Genomic DNA, 19225 nt, shown 5'->3' on the forward strand with positions numbered 1-19225 from the left:
ACACACAGACAGACAGACAGACGGTACAATGAGTCGTATTGATTTTGAGATACTTAATTCATTAGATGCTTGTGTATATTTGGCATAGTTAGAAACATATGTATAATCTATTTATCTATACGAATAACAGGTAATTACCTCGAGAGATCTCCAGGATCTTCTTTTTTATCGGTGGCTGGCAGATTTGAGAGGGTTCTTGTGAGAGATCCACTGGAGTAAGGGTTAAAGTAACAACATCCTCTCCATCAGTGCTGGTACTAGGAGCATCCCCCTCTTCTTCATTGCTGACACCACGATCTTCCTCGCTGGGCGACATGCTCTGATTACTCTCAAATTCATTGTCCCGGCCAGAATATTTCACTGTAAAATAAGCAGAGCAGGAGCTGTCAGATCAACAGCTGGGCAAATGTCTATTACTACAGTAAAACAAGCCTGATATTCACATGATCTGAAAGGCTGCACTGTAAGAAAGGAGCAATTGCTCCAAATCTACACCACACCTACAGCTAATTCCATTATCGCACATCGACTGGCTGTCATTGAATGTGTTTGACAAAGGTATGGTAAAAACTGCAACATGAAAAATCTTTATCAGTACAGTTACCTTTTAGAAGTGTTGAAAAAATATTCTTTATTGTTTTTATGGACAACTTCTCCTCTGGGGATGAAAAGTAAGTATCTGTGATTACATCAGTTGTGAAAGATCCTGACACATTCCTCTTCCCCAAGAGCAGAAGAGGATATCTTCCTAATGCGTGAATTTTGTGCATCTGTAATTAAAAGGGGAAAACACATTAGTCACACATTAATAGGAACATGCTGAATGTAAAATATTACTTGTAATAAAATTAATAAGCTAGTGTAAATCTTTTTTTTCAAGAAGCAATTAAGCAGAATATAAAGTTGTTTTGGTTTCATCTTCCACTTGCCTATAAATCTTGTAGGAAAGTATCACTGATAAGTTCATAAAACATTTGTTTAGACAACACAAGACACTTGATCAATCCCCTGAGCCAGACGCAGCAACTCTGTGTTTGTATAACCAGTAGAATATGGGAAAATATTTTTGAAAACAGTGGTTACTTCACATTTCATATTTACATGAGAACACGCGCGCACGCACGCACGCACGCACACACACACACACTTAATAAAGGCCAACTTTAACATTTGAATGTATTTAATATACTGACTTACCAGAACATTCGCAGAATTTACAAGTTTACAGAAATTGTTTGCATCTTTCATATTTTTGACCCATCGCTCATTTATTTTTTGTTTTGCAACTTTTATGGCTTTTTTCATTTCTTGCTTTTGTCCACAGTATTTACAGGTTTTGGAAGCCACAGAAATGTGGACACTGCATGAACAACATTTTTTGAATGTACCCAGGCATCCTGTGATAAACAAAAAACACACATGAAGATACATGTAGAAAGTCATTCGATGCAATGTTATATTGCTATGCTTCTACACAACAGCATAGACCAATGCACTTTCATGCTGGTTAACGCTGCTGGCGTGGTGCTGCATTTTGGAACATGTCATAAATTTGTTATAAACAGGTCCAAGTTGGTCCAAACTGTGTCATGAGCTGATAAAAGCTGGTACAATTAGGAAATTAGTTGATCTAAACTAATCCAAGCCTGGAAGATTAACACTTCGATTTAAACCAGTGTCAACCATGTTCCAAAATACAGCTGTTTTTCCGCAGTTAGTGTGCTTTTAAGGTTAGTATGTACTGGTGGATTAAATATAACCCATTTTTACAGTACAATACAATACAATATACTTAAATGTCCCCTGGGGTAAATTTGTATTGGGCTTATTAGTGAATGCTGCATTTCCAAATCACACAATATGTAAGTAAATAAATACACGGAAGGTAAATAAATCAATAAATTAATCAGTCACATAAACTCGCTTTAACAATCTAGACATGGGAACAGAACACGTTTAATTTGAGTGTCATGAATAACAACAGGACTGTGGGCACTGACTGCTCTGGGGTCAAAAACTATCTCTTCCGTTTTCCTTACATTTAGAATCAATTTGTTGGCATCACACCACTGTACAAAGTTCTTTATCTCAGAATGATAGCAAGATGGGTCACTGTACAGTACATGTAACGTTACTTAGTATACAAGTATCCCGTCTGACTTAATCCGAGCTCATAAATCATCTTATTAATAAAGAAAAAAGACCGGGTTAGATAGTGTTTAGTAATGCATCATGATGATTTGGTGTTCGGAAAACATTAGCACATCTATGCCACAAGAAACACACGTTAATACATCATTACAGATCTTTACAGTTAAATGAGAAACAACATATCAAGTGAGAACCATTACTGATCAACTAGTATAAAAATACTAAATGTACAGTTTACTTTGAATACAATATCAGGTATTAACTAATATAAATAAGAAAAACACAGTTCCTACCTGTACCGCTATTTTTTTTAGCACGCAATGCGCGGGAGATTACGCAAAACGCGAAACACCGGAAGAGGTCCAAGCAAAGCGAAAAAACTTTTTGCATACCTGATAACACAGCATTTTCAAAAATACAACCCAAAAATATTATATATAATATTTTAAATTTCATGCTTTATTTCAAATATTCTTACCACATTTTATTTCATTTTGTATTTAATACCCGCTCTCTGAAATACTTAACTGGTCAGTCTCGACATAGTGTATAACACTGTGTACTAACAATAACTTATGTTATAGTGTACTAACAATATAACATAATACAATATAATATAATAAACAAAAAATGCACATATAGGCTAATATTACAGGTATTGAATTCATTTTTTTATTTTATATATGCAGTAATAACGACACACACGTGTTTGTTCAGTATATTTTCACACCGAATACCCTTTAAATACAACTACTGTTTATTGTCTTGTGTCTTAACATCTTGCACCCAGTAAATGTAAAACTGTTCGTAAATTTACAGGGATTTGCAGCATTTCAACTCATGCAGTGTGTTGCACTTTAGTCCAAAAACGATATGGTTCACAATGAATGATAATGTCAGAGTCTGAAATTAATTCTTATGCTGCCAACTATGGATCTGTGTCACTAATAGTATTTATCCAAATAATGTTTGGCGTTAGCATAGTTTTCCCGTAAGAGAACACTATTTTTCAGTCCGCATATAATTCCCTTTTATCAAGATATTAACGTTCTCACAAACAAAACATTGACAAGGCGGCTACCAAAACTTGCAGAGAGCGATCCCAGATATTGTCTTACAGGGAGATGGAACTGGGGAAAGCGTAACGGATAACATAGATCACTTAAAACATATGTGAACATGTTGAACATTAATGGGCAGGCAATCGATTCCTTTAATGAATAGCTCTGTCCTCACAAAAGCGGTTTATTCAGTGTAGTGAAGCTTTTTTATTATTAAAATCTATTTAAAAACAACAGCTGGTCTCCTTTCCTGCGTTTGCTAAAGCAGTAGCGTTAGCATTAGCCGTTTTTGGCTAAAAGTTGCAGACTTTCCATCTAGTGGGTTTGGCAATCCTGTAGTGAAGCTTTTCTTTCATTAAAATCAATTTAAAAACAACAGCTGGTCTCCTTTCCTGTAGCATTAGCCGTTTTTGCCTAAAAATGTCAGACTTTCAATGTAGTGGCTTGTGGCTTTGGCAATCTATCATATCATAACCTACAGGATAGCGGATTCGTCCCAGCATGCAAAGCGGCGTGACGTCGCTTCACGTTCTTTATACGTAAGCATTTATACGTTATTAATGTGAAAATACGTCAGTCTCTAACGTTTCTGAAGCCTTTATACGTGTATATTATACTTAGATGCATCTATTTATACGTCAAGTGCATACGTTTGCTAAAGAATTTTTTTACGTACAAATAGATACGTATTCTTATGAGATCACGTTGAATATGCACTTTAGTGGAGCAGCCCAGTTGACTCCCTTTGCCTTATAGAAAGATAATATGGCTCTGTCTTGGTCTTCAGGGCTATCTTTCAAATCTAGATAAAAACGCAGTGGCTTTTCCTTGCTCTGTTCTCTCAGCAAAGTCCTGCAGAACAGCAGAGATGCTATGCGTGGATCTAAAATCCTCATCCATTCTATCAGGAAGTACAAAAATAAATAAAATAATCAGATCAGCCATTGTCGCATGAACAAGAATAAATTAGCCCCTTAGGTTATTTATTTGTATTGGTAAGAGTAGTATAATAATTGTTGCCCTTCAAAGGTTACTTTCTTTGCCTCTTCAAAGTTAAAGGACCTCTCCAAGTATCCAGATGATTCCACTGCTGATGATGATGGTCCAGGAAGATCTTCATTCTGATAGGGACTGCCATTTGTGTCCTCCCTTGGACTATTTCTTATTTAAAAAACAAAAGTAAATCTCAGATGTTCATTTTTAAAGTTTATTGATTTAAAAACCACCTTAAAGGGTAACTCCACCCAAAAATGAAAATTCTGCCATTCATTACTCACCCTCAAGTAGTTTAACATCTGTATGACCTTTATTTCCCCCCAAAACGCAAATTAAGGTAATTTTGGAAGCTTTCTGACTCCTCAGATTGCAACGCGACCAATCTTCAAAGCGCTGAAAGTGCGTAAAGACACCGTAAAATTGTCCACGCGACTCCGGTGTTTCAATATAAATTAATATGTGACAAGGATACTTTGTGTGCAAACAAAAAAAACTAATGGTTATATTCAAAAACTTCCCGATTTGAGTGCATGTGGTCGATTACAGTGCATACGGTGTCAGAACCGCTCGACACATGCGCGTTCTAACGTAGAGCCTGGCTCTAGCGTGTGGCTCCCATGAACGCACGCTGGAAACTAACAATCAAATCAGGAAGTTTTTGAATAAAGTCATTAGTTTTTTTTGTTTGCGCACAAAAGTATCCTCGTCGCATTATATTAATTAATATTATATTAACTACTTGAGGGTGAGTAATTAATGGCAGAATTTTCATTTTTGGGTGGAGTTACCCTTTAAGTATTACTACCTGTCAATGCATAAATTAACATGGGTCTGGAGAAAATCAGTCAGTATCACTGTCTGGCAAATGGAGCAAGTCTGTAAAACAAATGTAAGCATTTAGGAAAGGTTAATGCACTCAATATGAAAACACTGATGTAACAGTCTTCAGGATAATGTGAAATTATAACTACCCCAAATGACTCTTCAGAATCTGTTACCTCAACATCAGGAGGAGTATCGTCTTCTAAAATCTCAGACTCCGATTTCTATTTCACAGGTTGCATGAATTATTTATTGAATGCTCTAAATTATATGTACAAAGGGTCGTAAATATCCAACAGAGAGACAAGACGTTAACAAAACTCTAAACCAGACCCCTGGAGCCAGGTTTTTGCTATAGTCTTTTGATGATGATAGCAAAAGAAACCAGGACAAAAGGGAGTGGGGGTTGATGGCTCTTCTTTCAATGACTCCGACCATTTGGCTTATGCTAGATTCTCTACATATTCCCCCTTTTCGGGAGATGAAGTTCGAGTGTAAAGTTCAGCTGACAATGGATAGTTGGATCATGATGGTAGGATGACTGGCGGTTCCTATTGGTCCCCAGTATCTCGACATACAGGCAGAGAATGTTCCCCAGTGGTCGGGCATTGTCTCAACTTGGGTACCTTTTCATCTTTTCCATCCTGCTTGGACATCAAGGGAGAGCAGCCCTGCACCTGTTTGCTGGTTCTTGCAACAGGTTGCTTTGGGTGTTTCCTGTCTCCACGGAGATGCACAGCAGCAGTCCTGGATGAAACAACAGGTGGGATGGCATGATTGGCTTCCATGCAAATGCCTATAGTGCTGTGTCATGGGGAGTGGCGTTGTCTAGCTAACCCCCCCCCACGTCTCCCGTAGCTGGGCAAAGTTGTGATACACAATCTTGTCACTCACATCACGTTCCTCTTGTGAAGCTTGCCGGGTGAAGCATGCTCTCTGGCCTTCACATTTTCTGCAGTGATTGCTGGGCAAAAGCAGGTGTCACACTCCGGTGTTTTTCATTGAAGTACTGGTGAGTGGTGTAGGGCGTGACAAGGATTGAGTCTCTTGGAGTTGGAGTTGTGGTGGTGCCGTCTGACCTCGGGCGGTGGTAAGAGCCGTTTTCTGCTGGTGCTCCTCCTTTCGTTCTGGTCATGTTGTCAGTGTAGACCAGTGTTAAGGCAGTGTTTGGCAAGTCCAGCTTTCAGATGGAACTCCATTCAGCAAGGGTAGATCAGGCATGTGGTGAAGCGCAGGTGCCATTTGGTGTGTACATGGCACCATCTTGAGCGCTCATTTACATGAGTGGGCAGTTCTTTTAACAGTTCACGAACCTTGTAGGTGGTGTTCTGTGTAGCCCAGGATGCAGCTAGCTTGGGATGTAATGTCATGTGGTTCTGTGAGTGGGGCCACATAGTTGACATTAGTTCTGCATAATTGTCTTTTGTGAAGAGCAGCTCTAGCACTGGCCGTTGATGGCAGGTGCAAGGCATGGTCCATCTCCTTGGAGTGGTAACCCGCTTTCATTCTCTTCATAAATACGTTGTTCAAAATCTTTGGTAAATGTACTCACTTGTACAGTATGTACGCTGCAAAATATGACGTATTCAGTAAAAAGGGGGTATGGCTTCCAGAGTGGGCCATGCTCCACGTATTCCATTGAATATGTGTGGTTGAAGGCGTGGTCCCACTGTGTGTTGAGCTGAACAATGACCCCTTTTGGTGAATGCAGGTGCTATAGTCTCATTTATTCACCAGAGTGCAAAGCTCTGGGATGTTCTAGTCTAGTAGAAAGTTCTCGCACTTGACAGGGCCCCCCATGGGGCTGTGAGATTCACGAGAACCAGGAAGTAGCAGTTATAGCATTGGTTATTCCATTTAACGTTCAAAGTCCTAGGCCATGGCCGTGGTTGACAGGCATGAGTCCAATGGAAACCGTGCGCACTTGACAGAAGAGGAAATGTCTGATCCTGGTGTTGTTGTGGAGAGCGTGGGAACAGTGCAAAGCTGATGTCTGAGATAACTGCCCCTAGTTCCTTTATGGTGCCTGCTATCATCATGTCACTTGGTGATGTGCCTTTGGCATGTAAGGGCAGGAAACGTTTGGGTCGTCGGCTGGTTCGACCTTGAGTCTGAGTTCTCGTGACCAGCTGAGATGCATTGCCAGGTCACAACAGTCATGCAGGACATTTCAGATGAGTTGGCTGGCTGGAAAGCTGAAGTTCCCTTACTTGAGCCCAATTCTTTTGTAATGGTTAAAGTCTCTTAGAGGCTCAAAACAATTCAGCAGGTCTTTGCTGGTGAAGAGAGGGCGTGTGTCCATCTGTGATATGTACATGGGGTGTACATGCTTGTGGAGCTGTTGGACAGGTTTGTGGGAACGTCTTGTTTCAGTCATACCTCAGTTGATGGCCGCATGTGTGTGTCTCGGCTTGTTCTGGGTAGTCAGCCGTCTGCTGAGATGTCTGGGTCTGGGTGTCTGGGTGCCATGCTCATATTGTGTTAGGATGACTGTCTCTGTGGTCGACAAGCAGGTTGCAGAGATCTGGACGTTTTCTCAGTAGGAGGGCATTCATGAGGGTTATTTGTTTCTCATGCCACTCGTGGTTCAAACGAGTCTGATTTGGATTTTTACATCCTCCTGTTGAGGTTTCTTGTGGAATCAGCTCCTTTGATGTTCTCAGGATCTCTGCTGGCTCAGACGTATTTGCACGGTTTTGCTCGCTGGACAGGTGTCGTCCATGGTGTTGAGATGAATTCCTTGATGACTGTTGGGCCGAAACAGGTCAGTGGCTCCTAGGTTGCCAGCTGGGTTTCCACGGGGCGCCGTCTTTCGTGTCCGATGAAAGTGGTCAGCTCCATGTTGTCGCAGGGCATCCTGTCTGGTGCTTGGCTGTTCCCAGCAGGCTGTAACGTCTGCTGAGTCTCTGCTGAAGATCTGCTGCTGTGGTGCACCCTCCAGAGTCATTTCTTTGTGATGTGCAGAGATAGGCAAGATTTAAACAGTCTTTATGGAGGCAGCGCTACGTTCTCTGTAGGTCTTATGGGCTGAGTTCCGCAGATATCAGGTGATCTTGGCGGAAGAAGGCAATAGCGCTTAAGTGATGACTCACAGTGTGATGCGGCTTTCCGAGGCAGGAGAGTTTTGCATTGAAGTCTTCTTCCCTTTCGGCCTGTTCCGTCCTCTCATATAGGATCGGATGCTGGCTGTAGCAGAGGTGTTGTAGCTGCTGTAATCTGCTTTGACAGTTTCTAACTGCTGGCATAGGATGCTGTGGTCATCTAGGCTGGAGGTGATCCTAAGCAGGTGGTCACACTTGGCAGTGTTCCTGCCTAAGAGTCAATGTTTTGCAGGTAGGAGTTTGTTGTGGCCTCCTGCAGTGTTCAGGGTGACAGCATCTAGTGGTGACAGCTGTCATGTTTCTGGCCAGCTTGCTGGGGTCTGTGGGGACACGCAGGGTATGTGTCTGCAGGTTCTTTTGAATGGTTCCTGCCCCACCCCTCTGTGTTTGCTGGCTAGTAAGGTGTGAACAGTGGGCTTTCGCCCCACCCCACCCCCCTTTCGCAGCTTTGGGCTTTTAGCTGGGGGGCTGGACAGGAGAGATTCTGTTGCATTCTCCTGTCTGTTCACCTTGTAGTCTGCAAGCTATGTTCAGTTCCTTTTGGTTCCATTGCTGAGTCATGGCTTGGACTTCAGCGTGGACTGCTTGCAGATGGCCTTTATAGGCCTTGGCCGTGGCATTGTATTGCTGTCTGCCGGGGCCATTATGAAGAGAGCTTCTGCATGTTGAAGTTTTCCTACCAGTTCCTCTCTGGCGTCTGCTCCAACTGCTCTCTTCTCTCAGTCTGTGTTGCAAAGGACTTTTGTAGCTTTCATCTTCTCCTGTAGCTCCTGGTCCTCTTCATCCGCTGTCATTTGCAGGTCCAGCTGGTCTAGGCGGTTCTGCACGTGCTCATGGCTCTAGTAGGACGATCTGGTCATGGTCACTGATGATCCTGGCTGTGCACTTCAGATGAGTTTGTTGTCTCTCTGTAGTTGTAGCTCTGGTTTAGATCGTGGTCCCTTTGCCAGTTTAGGTCGTCCGACCAACTGCTCTCAGCACAGTTGCCGTGTGCAGATGTTGGTCTTAGGCAGGAGTCCATCGCAGTGCTTAGCCTGGACTCTAGCTAGTCTGGCAGGTGACAGGACTGGATGGTCTGGACATATTGAGACAACAAGGGAAGAGAGAAAGGCACAAAGAGCAAGATGCAAGTCCGTACAGATCTGCTGAGCTAAATATGTGGGCTATGTTTTGAATGCTTAACTGAGTTGGTAAGTTAGTGACACAAACTAAACGCTCATTATCCTAGCCGTGAAGGCGGGGGCGGATAAGTGGTGTGCGTGAACACAAGAAAAACTATGAATAATGTTGCTGAAGAGTGTTACCTACAAGGTCATTCTGTGACTTAGGCTATTTGGTTCATCAACATAATTACCAAGAATTTTTTCTGATGTTCAGACAGGTTCAGTCTCTGATAGGAAGAAGAAAAACCAAAACCACATAAGTGAAGAGAGTGAGAGATTAGGATAGAGATGGAGGGTTTCCTTGTTCACCGGTGAACTGTCTCCACACTAAGGTCTATGACATGGCCCGTAGGTAGGGTGCGCTATGGAGTCATAGTAAAGTAAAGTCAGTTAAATCATTAAATGAATAACTGAAATACAAAAATTAGGCGATTGTCTGATTGAGAGTCTGATTGTTTTGATCAAAGCTCAAATTCAACTAAATTGATTTAATTAAAATTGAAGTATCATCAAATACAATTCTAACTGCAAGGGAGAAAATGTAAGAAACCCTGATAAGTAATTAAAATTAAATTAAAATTAAATCATCAAAACAATAATGGAATAATATTAATTATCATTATAGTTTGTATATAATAACAAATAATAACTACTCTCAAATAAAGTAAACGGTGAAATAGCAGAATAATGAAATCATAAAATCAAACAAAAGGAGAGACTGCCTGAGACTTCACACTAGATAGCATTGACCGAGCAAAGGGGGGAAGTCGGGCAGAGATGAGACAGGAGAAGTGTTAGACACTTTAAGACAAACTGACCTCTAGTGTTAGTAGACGGTAATATGTCTTCTGCCGGACTTCCGGTTCCACATTCTATGTGGAATCACACTTACCTTACATTAACGCGCATTTGCTATGGTGACAAGTGTAATTTGATCGCAGTTCTAATGGCTGAACCCGGGTTTACCTGAACACGGGTACATGGCTTTTCAACGTACACACACAATAGACACACAATACTACACTATAACTGACTAACGGGATTTCTTCACCGTCCTGTAAGTTATTTGTGTAACTTGGTTGGGATTCTTTGCCGACTGTAACATAAAAATAAACAAAACACTTGATCAAGATTTTTATCACACTCCTCTTTAAACGGTCGTCATCTACTGTTTAACTATACAATATACAGTAAAGTACATATACAGTACACAGTATCCTTTCGCCTCGCCTACTCAAGAGAAAATGAGAAAGCACGCATTAGTTAGCTAGTCTAATGGTTAAACTTCGGGAAGCGGTGTGTCTTCGATGAAAACATTGGAACACGCAATGCTTCAAAATCTAATTTACACATAATTCGGCCGTACACGAACTAGGGGGGAAATTCGCTCCACTATTTCCTTCGCGCTAACAAGATTTCTTCACTCAGATTAGAGCGGTCAAACGATATCGGGACACTCTATAAAAGATTTCTTCATTTTATAGGATCACATTAAATTGCAGTTAATGTAACCATCATTAACAGTACCTTGGGCTTTTCCTAAATAGGTCACAGAGGCTTGTTTCAGCACAGTAACTTAAGATAGCGAGCCTCGCTCTACCTTCTTCGCGCTAAAAGAGGATTTCTTTGCTCAATTTAGGGCGGTAAAATAAATAGAATAGTGCGCTATAAAGAGATTTCTTCGTCTTTATATTGTCACTAAATCTTTGACAGAGGCTGAGGTTTTCTCTGCGAGAAGCTCAAAAGTCTGCCAATGATAGGTGGGTGGGTCCACACCTTCATTCATACATAAAGTGCCATTTAAGAGAGTATTCGTTTTCAATAAACACCCATAGAAACACACATGAATAGTCACTGAGTTCTGCTCACAAAACAAGGTTTAAAACTGCGCCCGCATTCCCTCCACCAATTATGTAGCGGTTTTAGCTAACGTTATTATATTGATGACCAAAGCTCACCAAATATGGTTCTCCACCAGATCTTTCAAGATCATATCCATGAAATGAGTTATTTAAAACATCAATTTCAGTCAAGGAATTATTTTAGTTTAGTTTAGTGATCAAATATACATATTTTACGTTCTCTGATTAGTAATATAAAGCATAACAATACTTGTATGCATTCGTCCAGCGAATGCCTCAATGATATTATACACTTTACATTATCTCATGGCCATAAGTAACATGACTTTACCAAACAGGATTTAGAGCAAAGGTAGCGAATCGAAACACAGTAGAAGGGACCAAGTTTGTGAGCGTGAATACAGAAAACCCATCACAAATGAATATATATGGTTGTTTATTAAACTCTACTCTACAGGATAACAAAACAATGACGATCGCATAAAACGAACAAAACATTTAAACTCAAATATGCTTGGTAGCGCGGAGGGAGAAGGAGTGAGAAGAGAGAGAGAGAGAGAGAGAGAGAGAGAGAGAGAGGGCATGGCATGGCAGCGATTTCTGAACACCAATAAAAATCATCTTTAACAAAGAGGCACAGACTTAACGCAGCTATTCTATAAATAGAAACGGATACTTGCAAGCTCTGTGCTGGACCGATATCCGTTTGCGCGTGTAGAGATGGAATTGTTCAAAAGGTTTCAGAAAGGCAGTCCTGCAGAAAGTTGTGGGCCTCGTGATCGGCCCGCATGGCTTAACCACATGGCAGTAGAAGTCCATTGTTCCATCCCTTTTCCCCGGGGGTGGGGGGGGATAAGGTAAAGTAACGACAAAAAAAAAGGAGTTGAATTTTGTGGGGGAAGTTTTCGTCTTTACTTTCCTTTTCTAACATTTGCTTTGTTCATTCGTTGAGTATGGTACAAGAGATATCTAGACCACTACCAGGTGAAACGGCGGTAGATTTTATATTCAGAAATAACAAGGGCAGGCGATGAAGGGGTTAACTCAAAAAATATTTATTAAACAATAAAACAAACAACCCGCGATGGGGGAACAAACACTATAAACAAAACCTATTCAAAAAGACAAACAAAAACTTCCCGCAAGCGGGGCAAAATGAGAACTAAAACTAATGAACAAACCAAACTCACACACACGGACAATGCAGGGACACTAGAATTACAAGAACAAGGACTTCTAAACTGCACTGAGAAACATAGAACAATGAACCGACAAAAACTTGAGACTGAGGGGAACATTAAATAGGGAGGCACTACAGAGGATAAATACAGAGACGAGGGACAGGTGACGAGGATAAAACAATCATGGAAAGATTACGGAAACAAGAGGGCGGGGCTAGGAGACAAGACCGGAGGTCACGTGACGCACAATAACAAAATCCACGCGCCTCCACACCAAACACCCGCAGGACACGGTTCTGTCAGGACTGTCCAATGGGTTAGAAAACTCGAGACCAGAAGGACCGAGTCCTGACACCTTGCTACTCCATTTTTTATTTCTTATTTTTTTTTATAAATAATTACTGTCTATAATATTTTTACATGTTGGTCTATTTTATGGAAGGACCAAAATTAATTTTTGATTTTTAATCAGATTTCCATTTCAGATTGTTTTTCACCTTGTTGGAAAATGGCTGTAATACATGTAGATAGTGTTGTCACGGTACCAAAATTTCAGTAGTCGGTACCAATACCAGTAAAATTCCACGGTTCTCGGTACCAATTTCGGTACTGAACTCAACTCTCAACTCAACTTTATTTATATAGCGCTTTTACAATTTTCATTGTTACAAAGCAGCTGCACATGAGACACATTGACTACAAGCAAAACAATCAAAGTTGTACCTGCAAAAACAAGAAAAGGTTGAAACACAGAAGACAGACACACCCACACACAAAACACTCCACACACACAACACGCACACGCACCAACACACACAGACACAGAGACACACACACACACGGATGCGCACGCACACACACACAACACACACACACACACACACGTACACAGACAAGTACGCACACACACACACGCTCAGTGAGAGCACACATTTAGGATAAAGGAGAGAGAAGCACAGGTCAAATATAACAGATAATAAATTCCTATATGCAATATTAATTAAGTAAAACTTTAAAATTCTAAAGCAGCCCCCCCGGTCAGGCAGATAGTGCAAAAACAGTATGCAAACGGTGGCGAGGAACCCAAAACTCTAATCGAGAAAAAAAACCTCAGGAGAACCCAGGCCCAACCAGGGGATTCCAGTTCCCCTCTGGCAAAAGCTGCTGCCTCTGCACAAGCTCCAGAGAACTTGCACAACAAGGCTAAATAAAATAAATAAACTTAATAATAAAATAAATTATAGTTTAAGATTATCATTAATAATCTAATAGCATTTGAAGTTTTGTGGTGAAGACATGTCAAGAGACCGCGTCCTTCTTTATCCAGCTCTATCATCTCAGCTCTTGTCAGGTCCCCACTTCCCATTCTCCGCTCTACCATCAGGTCAGGCCATGAACTGCATCCTGCTCGCTGTGGTAACCTTGGAACAATGAGACAAGACTGGCTGAGAGTAGAGTACTGTTCTGTACTCTTTGATGCAACAAGTACATCAGTTGTGTTTTTGGTTCCGGTTGATCTAACTAATGCAGCCTAAACCCTCAGAAGATTTATATTATGGAAGAGTAGTGTATGCAAGATTAAAAAGATGCGTCTTTAGTCTAGATTTAAACTGACAGAGTGTGTCTGCCTCCCGGACAGTGCAGGGAAGACTATTCCAAAGTTTAGGCGCTAGATAGGAAAAGGATCTACCACCTGCACTTGATTTTGAAATTCTAGGTATTACCAACTGACAGGACGCCTGAGAGCGTAATGCACGTGAAGGACTGTAATACAAAAGGAGTTCATTCAAGTACTGAGGAGCTAAACCATGTAAGGCTTTATAGGTAATAAGCAAGATTTTAAAGTTAACGCGATGCTTTATAGGTAACCAGTGCAAGGTTGACAGAACCGGGCTAATATGTTCATACTTTTTTGTACGTGTAAGAACTCGAGCTGCCGCGTTTTGGACCAATTGGAGTTTTTGTAATAAGCCTGCAGGGCAACCACCTAACAGTGCATTACAGTAATCTAGTCTTGATGTCATGAATGCATGAATTAACTTCTCTGCATTTGAGATTGACAGCATATGACGTATATTTCTGCGCGCATCTCTTGTGGATCGGAGCCGCGCTTATCCGCTCATCACGTCTTATTGCGTCTATAAACAGTTTCCGACTGACAACCTGTCAGACAGAGCGTCAGTACCCGGTTGACCCGGTACGTCGGTGGTACCGGGTCTTATGAAAATTAGGTACCGACAACTTTTTTATTTTTAGGTACCGACTTGGACCCGAAGTACCGGTACTTTTGACAACACTACATGTAGACATGCTGATTTGTAAATTTGGAGTGGTATTTTATTTTATCCCGCAGCTGTATATTGAGCGATAACCACTAGTGACATCTAATGTGTTGACCTTCAGTTTGGTGGGATTTTCTCTATCCTGATTGGCAGTTTATGTAAGCATGTGATGTTTATGTGCACCGGTGTGTCTTTCTTTTCAGATGCAGTTGGTACAATCCCATAATGACCTGCTCAGCATGCAGCGATTGGACACTGCCGACTGGAATGTCCTAAATGAGTAGGGGTTATTGCTCTCTCTCTCTCTCTCTCTCTCTCTCTCTCTCTCTCTCTCTCTCTCTCTCAAAATGAGGGCAAAACACCAATTTGAACTCTTTGTATCTCTGCAGCTTGGCTAAGCACAGGAATGAACACAGCAGTGATACACAGAGGATTCCTCAGGAAATATGGTAAAGCTACAGCTTTCCCCTTTTTTCTTTACTTTCTTCTTTGCACACTTCAGCTGTCCTGGACACTGTCCTGGTTTGCTGTAAAAGCTTTAGTCAAATTTGTCTATATAAATTAATTATTTTAAGAGCAATTAAAAGCTATTTGACTAAAACCCTTGTTGTTTTGTATCAGTGTGAACGCAGTAATTTGTAGATTTTATGTTGCGCTAATGTTTAAGGCTAGATTTATTATATTTTATGTAGCTCTTTTATACTTACACAATATACAAAATGTATTATCTTGAATTAGCTTAACATAACCCAATATATAGCTATTTGCAATGTGCATTTAAAACCAAGTCATTTCATTAAAAGTTTCAATGCAAATACAGCACTATTCAAATGTGTTTAAATGTTTTGAGCATTGGTGCTGGTTTGGCTTCAGGATCCATATTTTTTCACTGAACATCAAATAGTTTTACACTGTATACATTTATTAAATTGCATGTTGGTTTATATCTACTTTCCTAGACCAGAACAGACTCATTTGTGGTGGCATGTGAGAACAACAAGTAGATTATTCCAGAACATTGCGCTTGTTTTGTTCACCTGATGAGACCCAGTATTCTATAATATTAATCCATTTGAGGTTTAAATAATCTCTAATCTGATGTGAACTATTTCTGTGTGTTCTTCATCAAATGCTGTTTGGCATTCACAGTTTAAGGTGTAAACATGGTCTCTGTATGTATTTCTTGTATTTAGATCAAATAATGTAAAAAAATGTAAATGACACAAATAATTTTGACTGCATGGTTCACACTTATTTTGATGTTTTCTAATGTTTTTAGTAGAATTTATTTTTTAATTTTTTAGTTCATTGTGACGTCTTTCAAATGCTTTTTTGCTTCTGCACAAAGCTTGGTAGGCATTGTCAACACATTTTTATTTTACCGCCACCTGCAACTCTGTCTGGTGTATTGTGCACACTTTGTAAAGATGCAGTTTTTTATTCCATTCGTCTTTGCAACTCATACTATTTTAAATGTCTCCTTGACAGCAACAGGATTAATGTCTCCCTAATTTTTAACATGATCTCTGCATGTAGATATGCTGAACACTGTCACCGGAAATGACTGAGCAGCATCGGGGAGAACGCGGAAGACTACGTGCAAGTAGCAGTGGAGGAGCTAGAGTTTTATGTATGGGGTGGCCAAGGCTACTTAAGGGGGTCCTCAGACCATGGCAGAAAATTAGTGTATAACCCTGACCTGAAATTGAATTATCATAAATAATAATAGTTCCTCAATCTGTGTCACAAATGTGACAAATACAAAACAATTGCGCAATGTAATGAGATTAATGTAATTCTAAATTTGTGTAGATTAAATAGATTATGAAATATAAATGATGAAAATGTTGCAAACATTATTTAACCCTGATAACTTGTTTAATTTGAACAGAAACAAAGCAGCACCAGAAGTGTCTTTAAACAGAGGTGGATCAGAGCAGCAAGTCAAATGTTATAAAACATTCCATAGGACTGCAAGATGAAAACAAAATCATTGATGCTGATTATTTCCCTTGATGTTGTAATCTTGTTTTGATGATTACTTTCAGATATTACAGCAGAATACATGAAAACCTTTGACATTCTACAAAACAAGCTGGGCTACAAAGCTTTTATGGATGATTTTATTGCCGTTTTGTGCTTTTATCAAAGTCGGTGCACAATGATTCTCTAAGGAACATGAAAATCAAAATGGTTAATTATTCAAACAGGAGACAGAAACAATCAAAGAACATTCAACATCACTAAAACACTCAATGGCTTCAGGTTATACATTAAAGTGATTACTCTACATGATGAATCTCTTTTTTTACGTTGTATCTGTACATGTGTCACGGTCCTACCTTCTTGTTTATGAATTCCTAGTCGTGTGGCAGGATCGGGACAGAGCCCTTAGGTTTTATGTGAGAAAGCCATGAGTTGTGTATGTTCTTTACTTCTCATGTGTTTTCTCGTGTCTCGTCAGTGGCCCTGCTCCTCTCGTTTCTAGTATTGCTTCCCTGCCGTGTCTAATGTTTCTCACCTGCCCTGTGTCATTATCCCTCGTTTGTGTTCCCTTTAAAATGCCTCATGTTTCATTGTCCTGTGCGCTTCGTTGTGTTTGGTTTGGTTTGTTTTGTATGACCCTGTGTTCCCGTGTCTCAGTCTTGCCTTGTCCGTGAACCTGTTTCTTTATGTGAGTAGTTTAAGTGTTCCTTAGTTTTTGTTTTCCCCCATTGCAGGAAGTTTTTCTTTGTCTTTTTTGAAAAGCCGTTTTGATATTGTGTTCGTCCCCCATCGTGTTTTTTTTTTTTTGGTTATTAAAGTCTGTTTTGTTTACCCCCTCCATCTGTCTGCGCCTGGGTTCTGTCTCACTCGAGATCGTGACAGAACGAAGCGCCAAAGATGAACCCAGCAGACAGCGAGGAGGAATATTCGCGGTCTTCCCTGCGGACCCGCCAAGCCCATCTCCGTTTTGGGATCCGTCAGGGAGGCCGCGGAATACGCGATTTTGTCCGGGTCTTCGCGGCAGCAGCAGGAGAGACAGAGTTTGGTGAGGCGGAACTTAAGGTCATTTTTAATGGCTGCCTCACCGAGCCTCTCAAGCTGTCAGAGACCCGGATGCTGGGCCCCCTGGAGTTCTGCGACATGGCCAGGTACGTGATCAACCGGGATGAGCCCTGGCCATCCGTCCCTGACTGGGTGTCCTCCTCACTGGCTATCGTCCTGGAGGATCACGTCCTGGCCACTGTCACCCTGGAGGACTCTGCACCTCCCTCCGCTAGCTCCGCGGACCTTGGTCCTCTGGCGACCCTCCGCGGCAAGCGGGGAAGGAAGGCGTCCGGGGAAATGTCTACGGACTCCTCCGGTGCGGAGCTAGCCACGCCCTCCACCGCCATCTCGCAACCGACCACAGGCCCTGCGGTTTGGTTGAAGAAGAAGAGGCAGCAGAGAGGGGCGCGGACTCCAGTACAGCCTGTGTCCAGTCCAGCACCCAGCTCAGTGCAGCAGCCGGCGTCCCAGCCGGTGATCCAGCCGGCGTCCCTGCCGGCATCCCTGCCAACGTCCCAGCCGGTACAGTAGCCAGCGTCCCAGCCGGTGATCCAGCCGGCGTCCCAGCCAGTGCAGCCGGCGTCCCAGCCGGCATCCAGTCCGGTGCAGCCTGCGTCCAGTCCGGCGTCCAGTCCGGCGTCCAGTCCGGTGCAGCCGGCATCCAGTCCGGTTTTCAGTCCGGTGTCCAGTCCGGTTTCCAGTCCGGTTTCCAGTCCAGTTTCCAGTCCAGTGCTGCCGGTGTCCAGTCCGGTGCTTCCGGCCCAGCCAGTCTTCCAGCCGGCACCCAGCCTTGTCCCGCTGACATTCCAGTCGGCGGTTCCCCCCAGGACTTCCCCCTCAAAGTTCCCCAGGACTACGCGCCCTCGAGCGCAGCCGGGGATTAAAACTGTTCCCCCATGATCTTTGTTGTTCCCCCTCCCCTCCCTTGTTTGTTGTTTTTATTGTCCCACCCCAACACGTTCGTTGTCATTGCCTGTTTCCACCTTGTCATGTTCAACATGTTTGTCTGGTTCTTGTCTTTGTCCCAGTCTGTCATGTCTTGTTAGTCACCCCTTGGTGAACACCTGGGGGTGTTCATGGTCCTACATTCTTGTTTATGAATTCCTAGTCGTGTGGCAGGATCGGGACAGAGCCCTTAGGATTTATGTGAGAAAGCCATGAGTTGTGTATGTTCTTTACTTCTCATGTGTTTTCTCGTGTCTCGTCAGTGGCCCCGCCCCTCTCGTTTCCAGTATTGCTTCCCTGCCGTGTCTAATGTTTCTCACCTGCCCTGTGTAATTATCACTCGTTTGTGTTCCCTTTAAAATGCCTCATGTTTCATTGTCCTGTGGGCTTCGTTGTGTTTGGTTTGTTTTGTATGACCCCGTGTTCCCACGTCTCAGTCTTGCCTTGTCCGTGAACCTGTTTCTTTATGTGAGTAGTTTAAGTGTTCCTTAGTTTTTGTTCCCTTTCTGTCGGTCTCTCGACGTTGTGTCGAACCGACAGAATGGGGTTTGTCTTGAGAACCTATCATCTTCTGAGTATTTAGAAAAGGCCAATGAAAATTGGCGAATGAAATTTGCATGCCGGGCTCCTC

The 19225-nt window shown here is 41.9% G+C and overlaps 1 protein-coding gene across 1 annotated transcript in view; it reads left to right on the top strand.

Moving 5' to 3' along the window:
* The first annotated feature begins 8989 nt into the window (after positions 1-8989).
* Positions 8990-19225, top strand: part of si:ch1073-83n3.2 (uncharacterized) — a 36063-nt gene continuing 25827 nt past the window's right edge. Inside the window, exons 1-2 of the mRNA XM_057328810.1 lie at positions 8990-9188; positions 15009-15068. Of these exons, the coding sequence (XP_057184793.1) occupies positions 8990-9188; positions 15009-15068 (259 nt within the window). The remainder of the gene's footprint in view (positions 9189-15008; positions 15069-19225) is intronic.

The sequence above is a fragment of the Triplophysa rosa genome, unplaced genomic scaffold, assembly GCF_024868665.1.
Source record: "Triplophysa rosa unplaced genomic scaffold, Trosa_1v2 scaffold83_ERROPOS274636, whole genome shotgun sequence".
NCBI lineage: Eukaryota > Metazoa > Chordata > Actinopteri > Cypriniformes > Nemacheilidae > Triplophysa > Triplophysa rosa.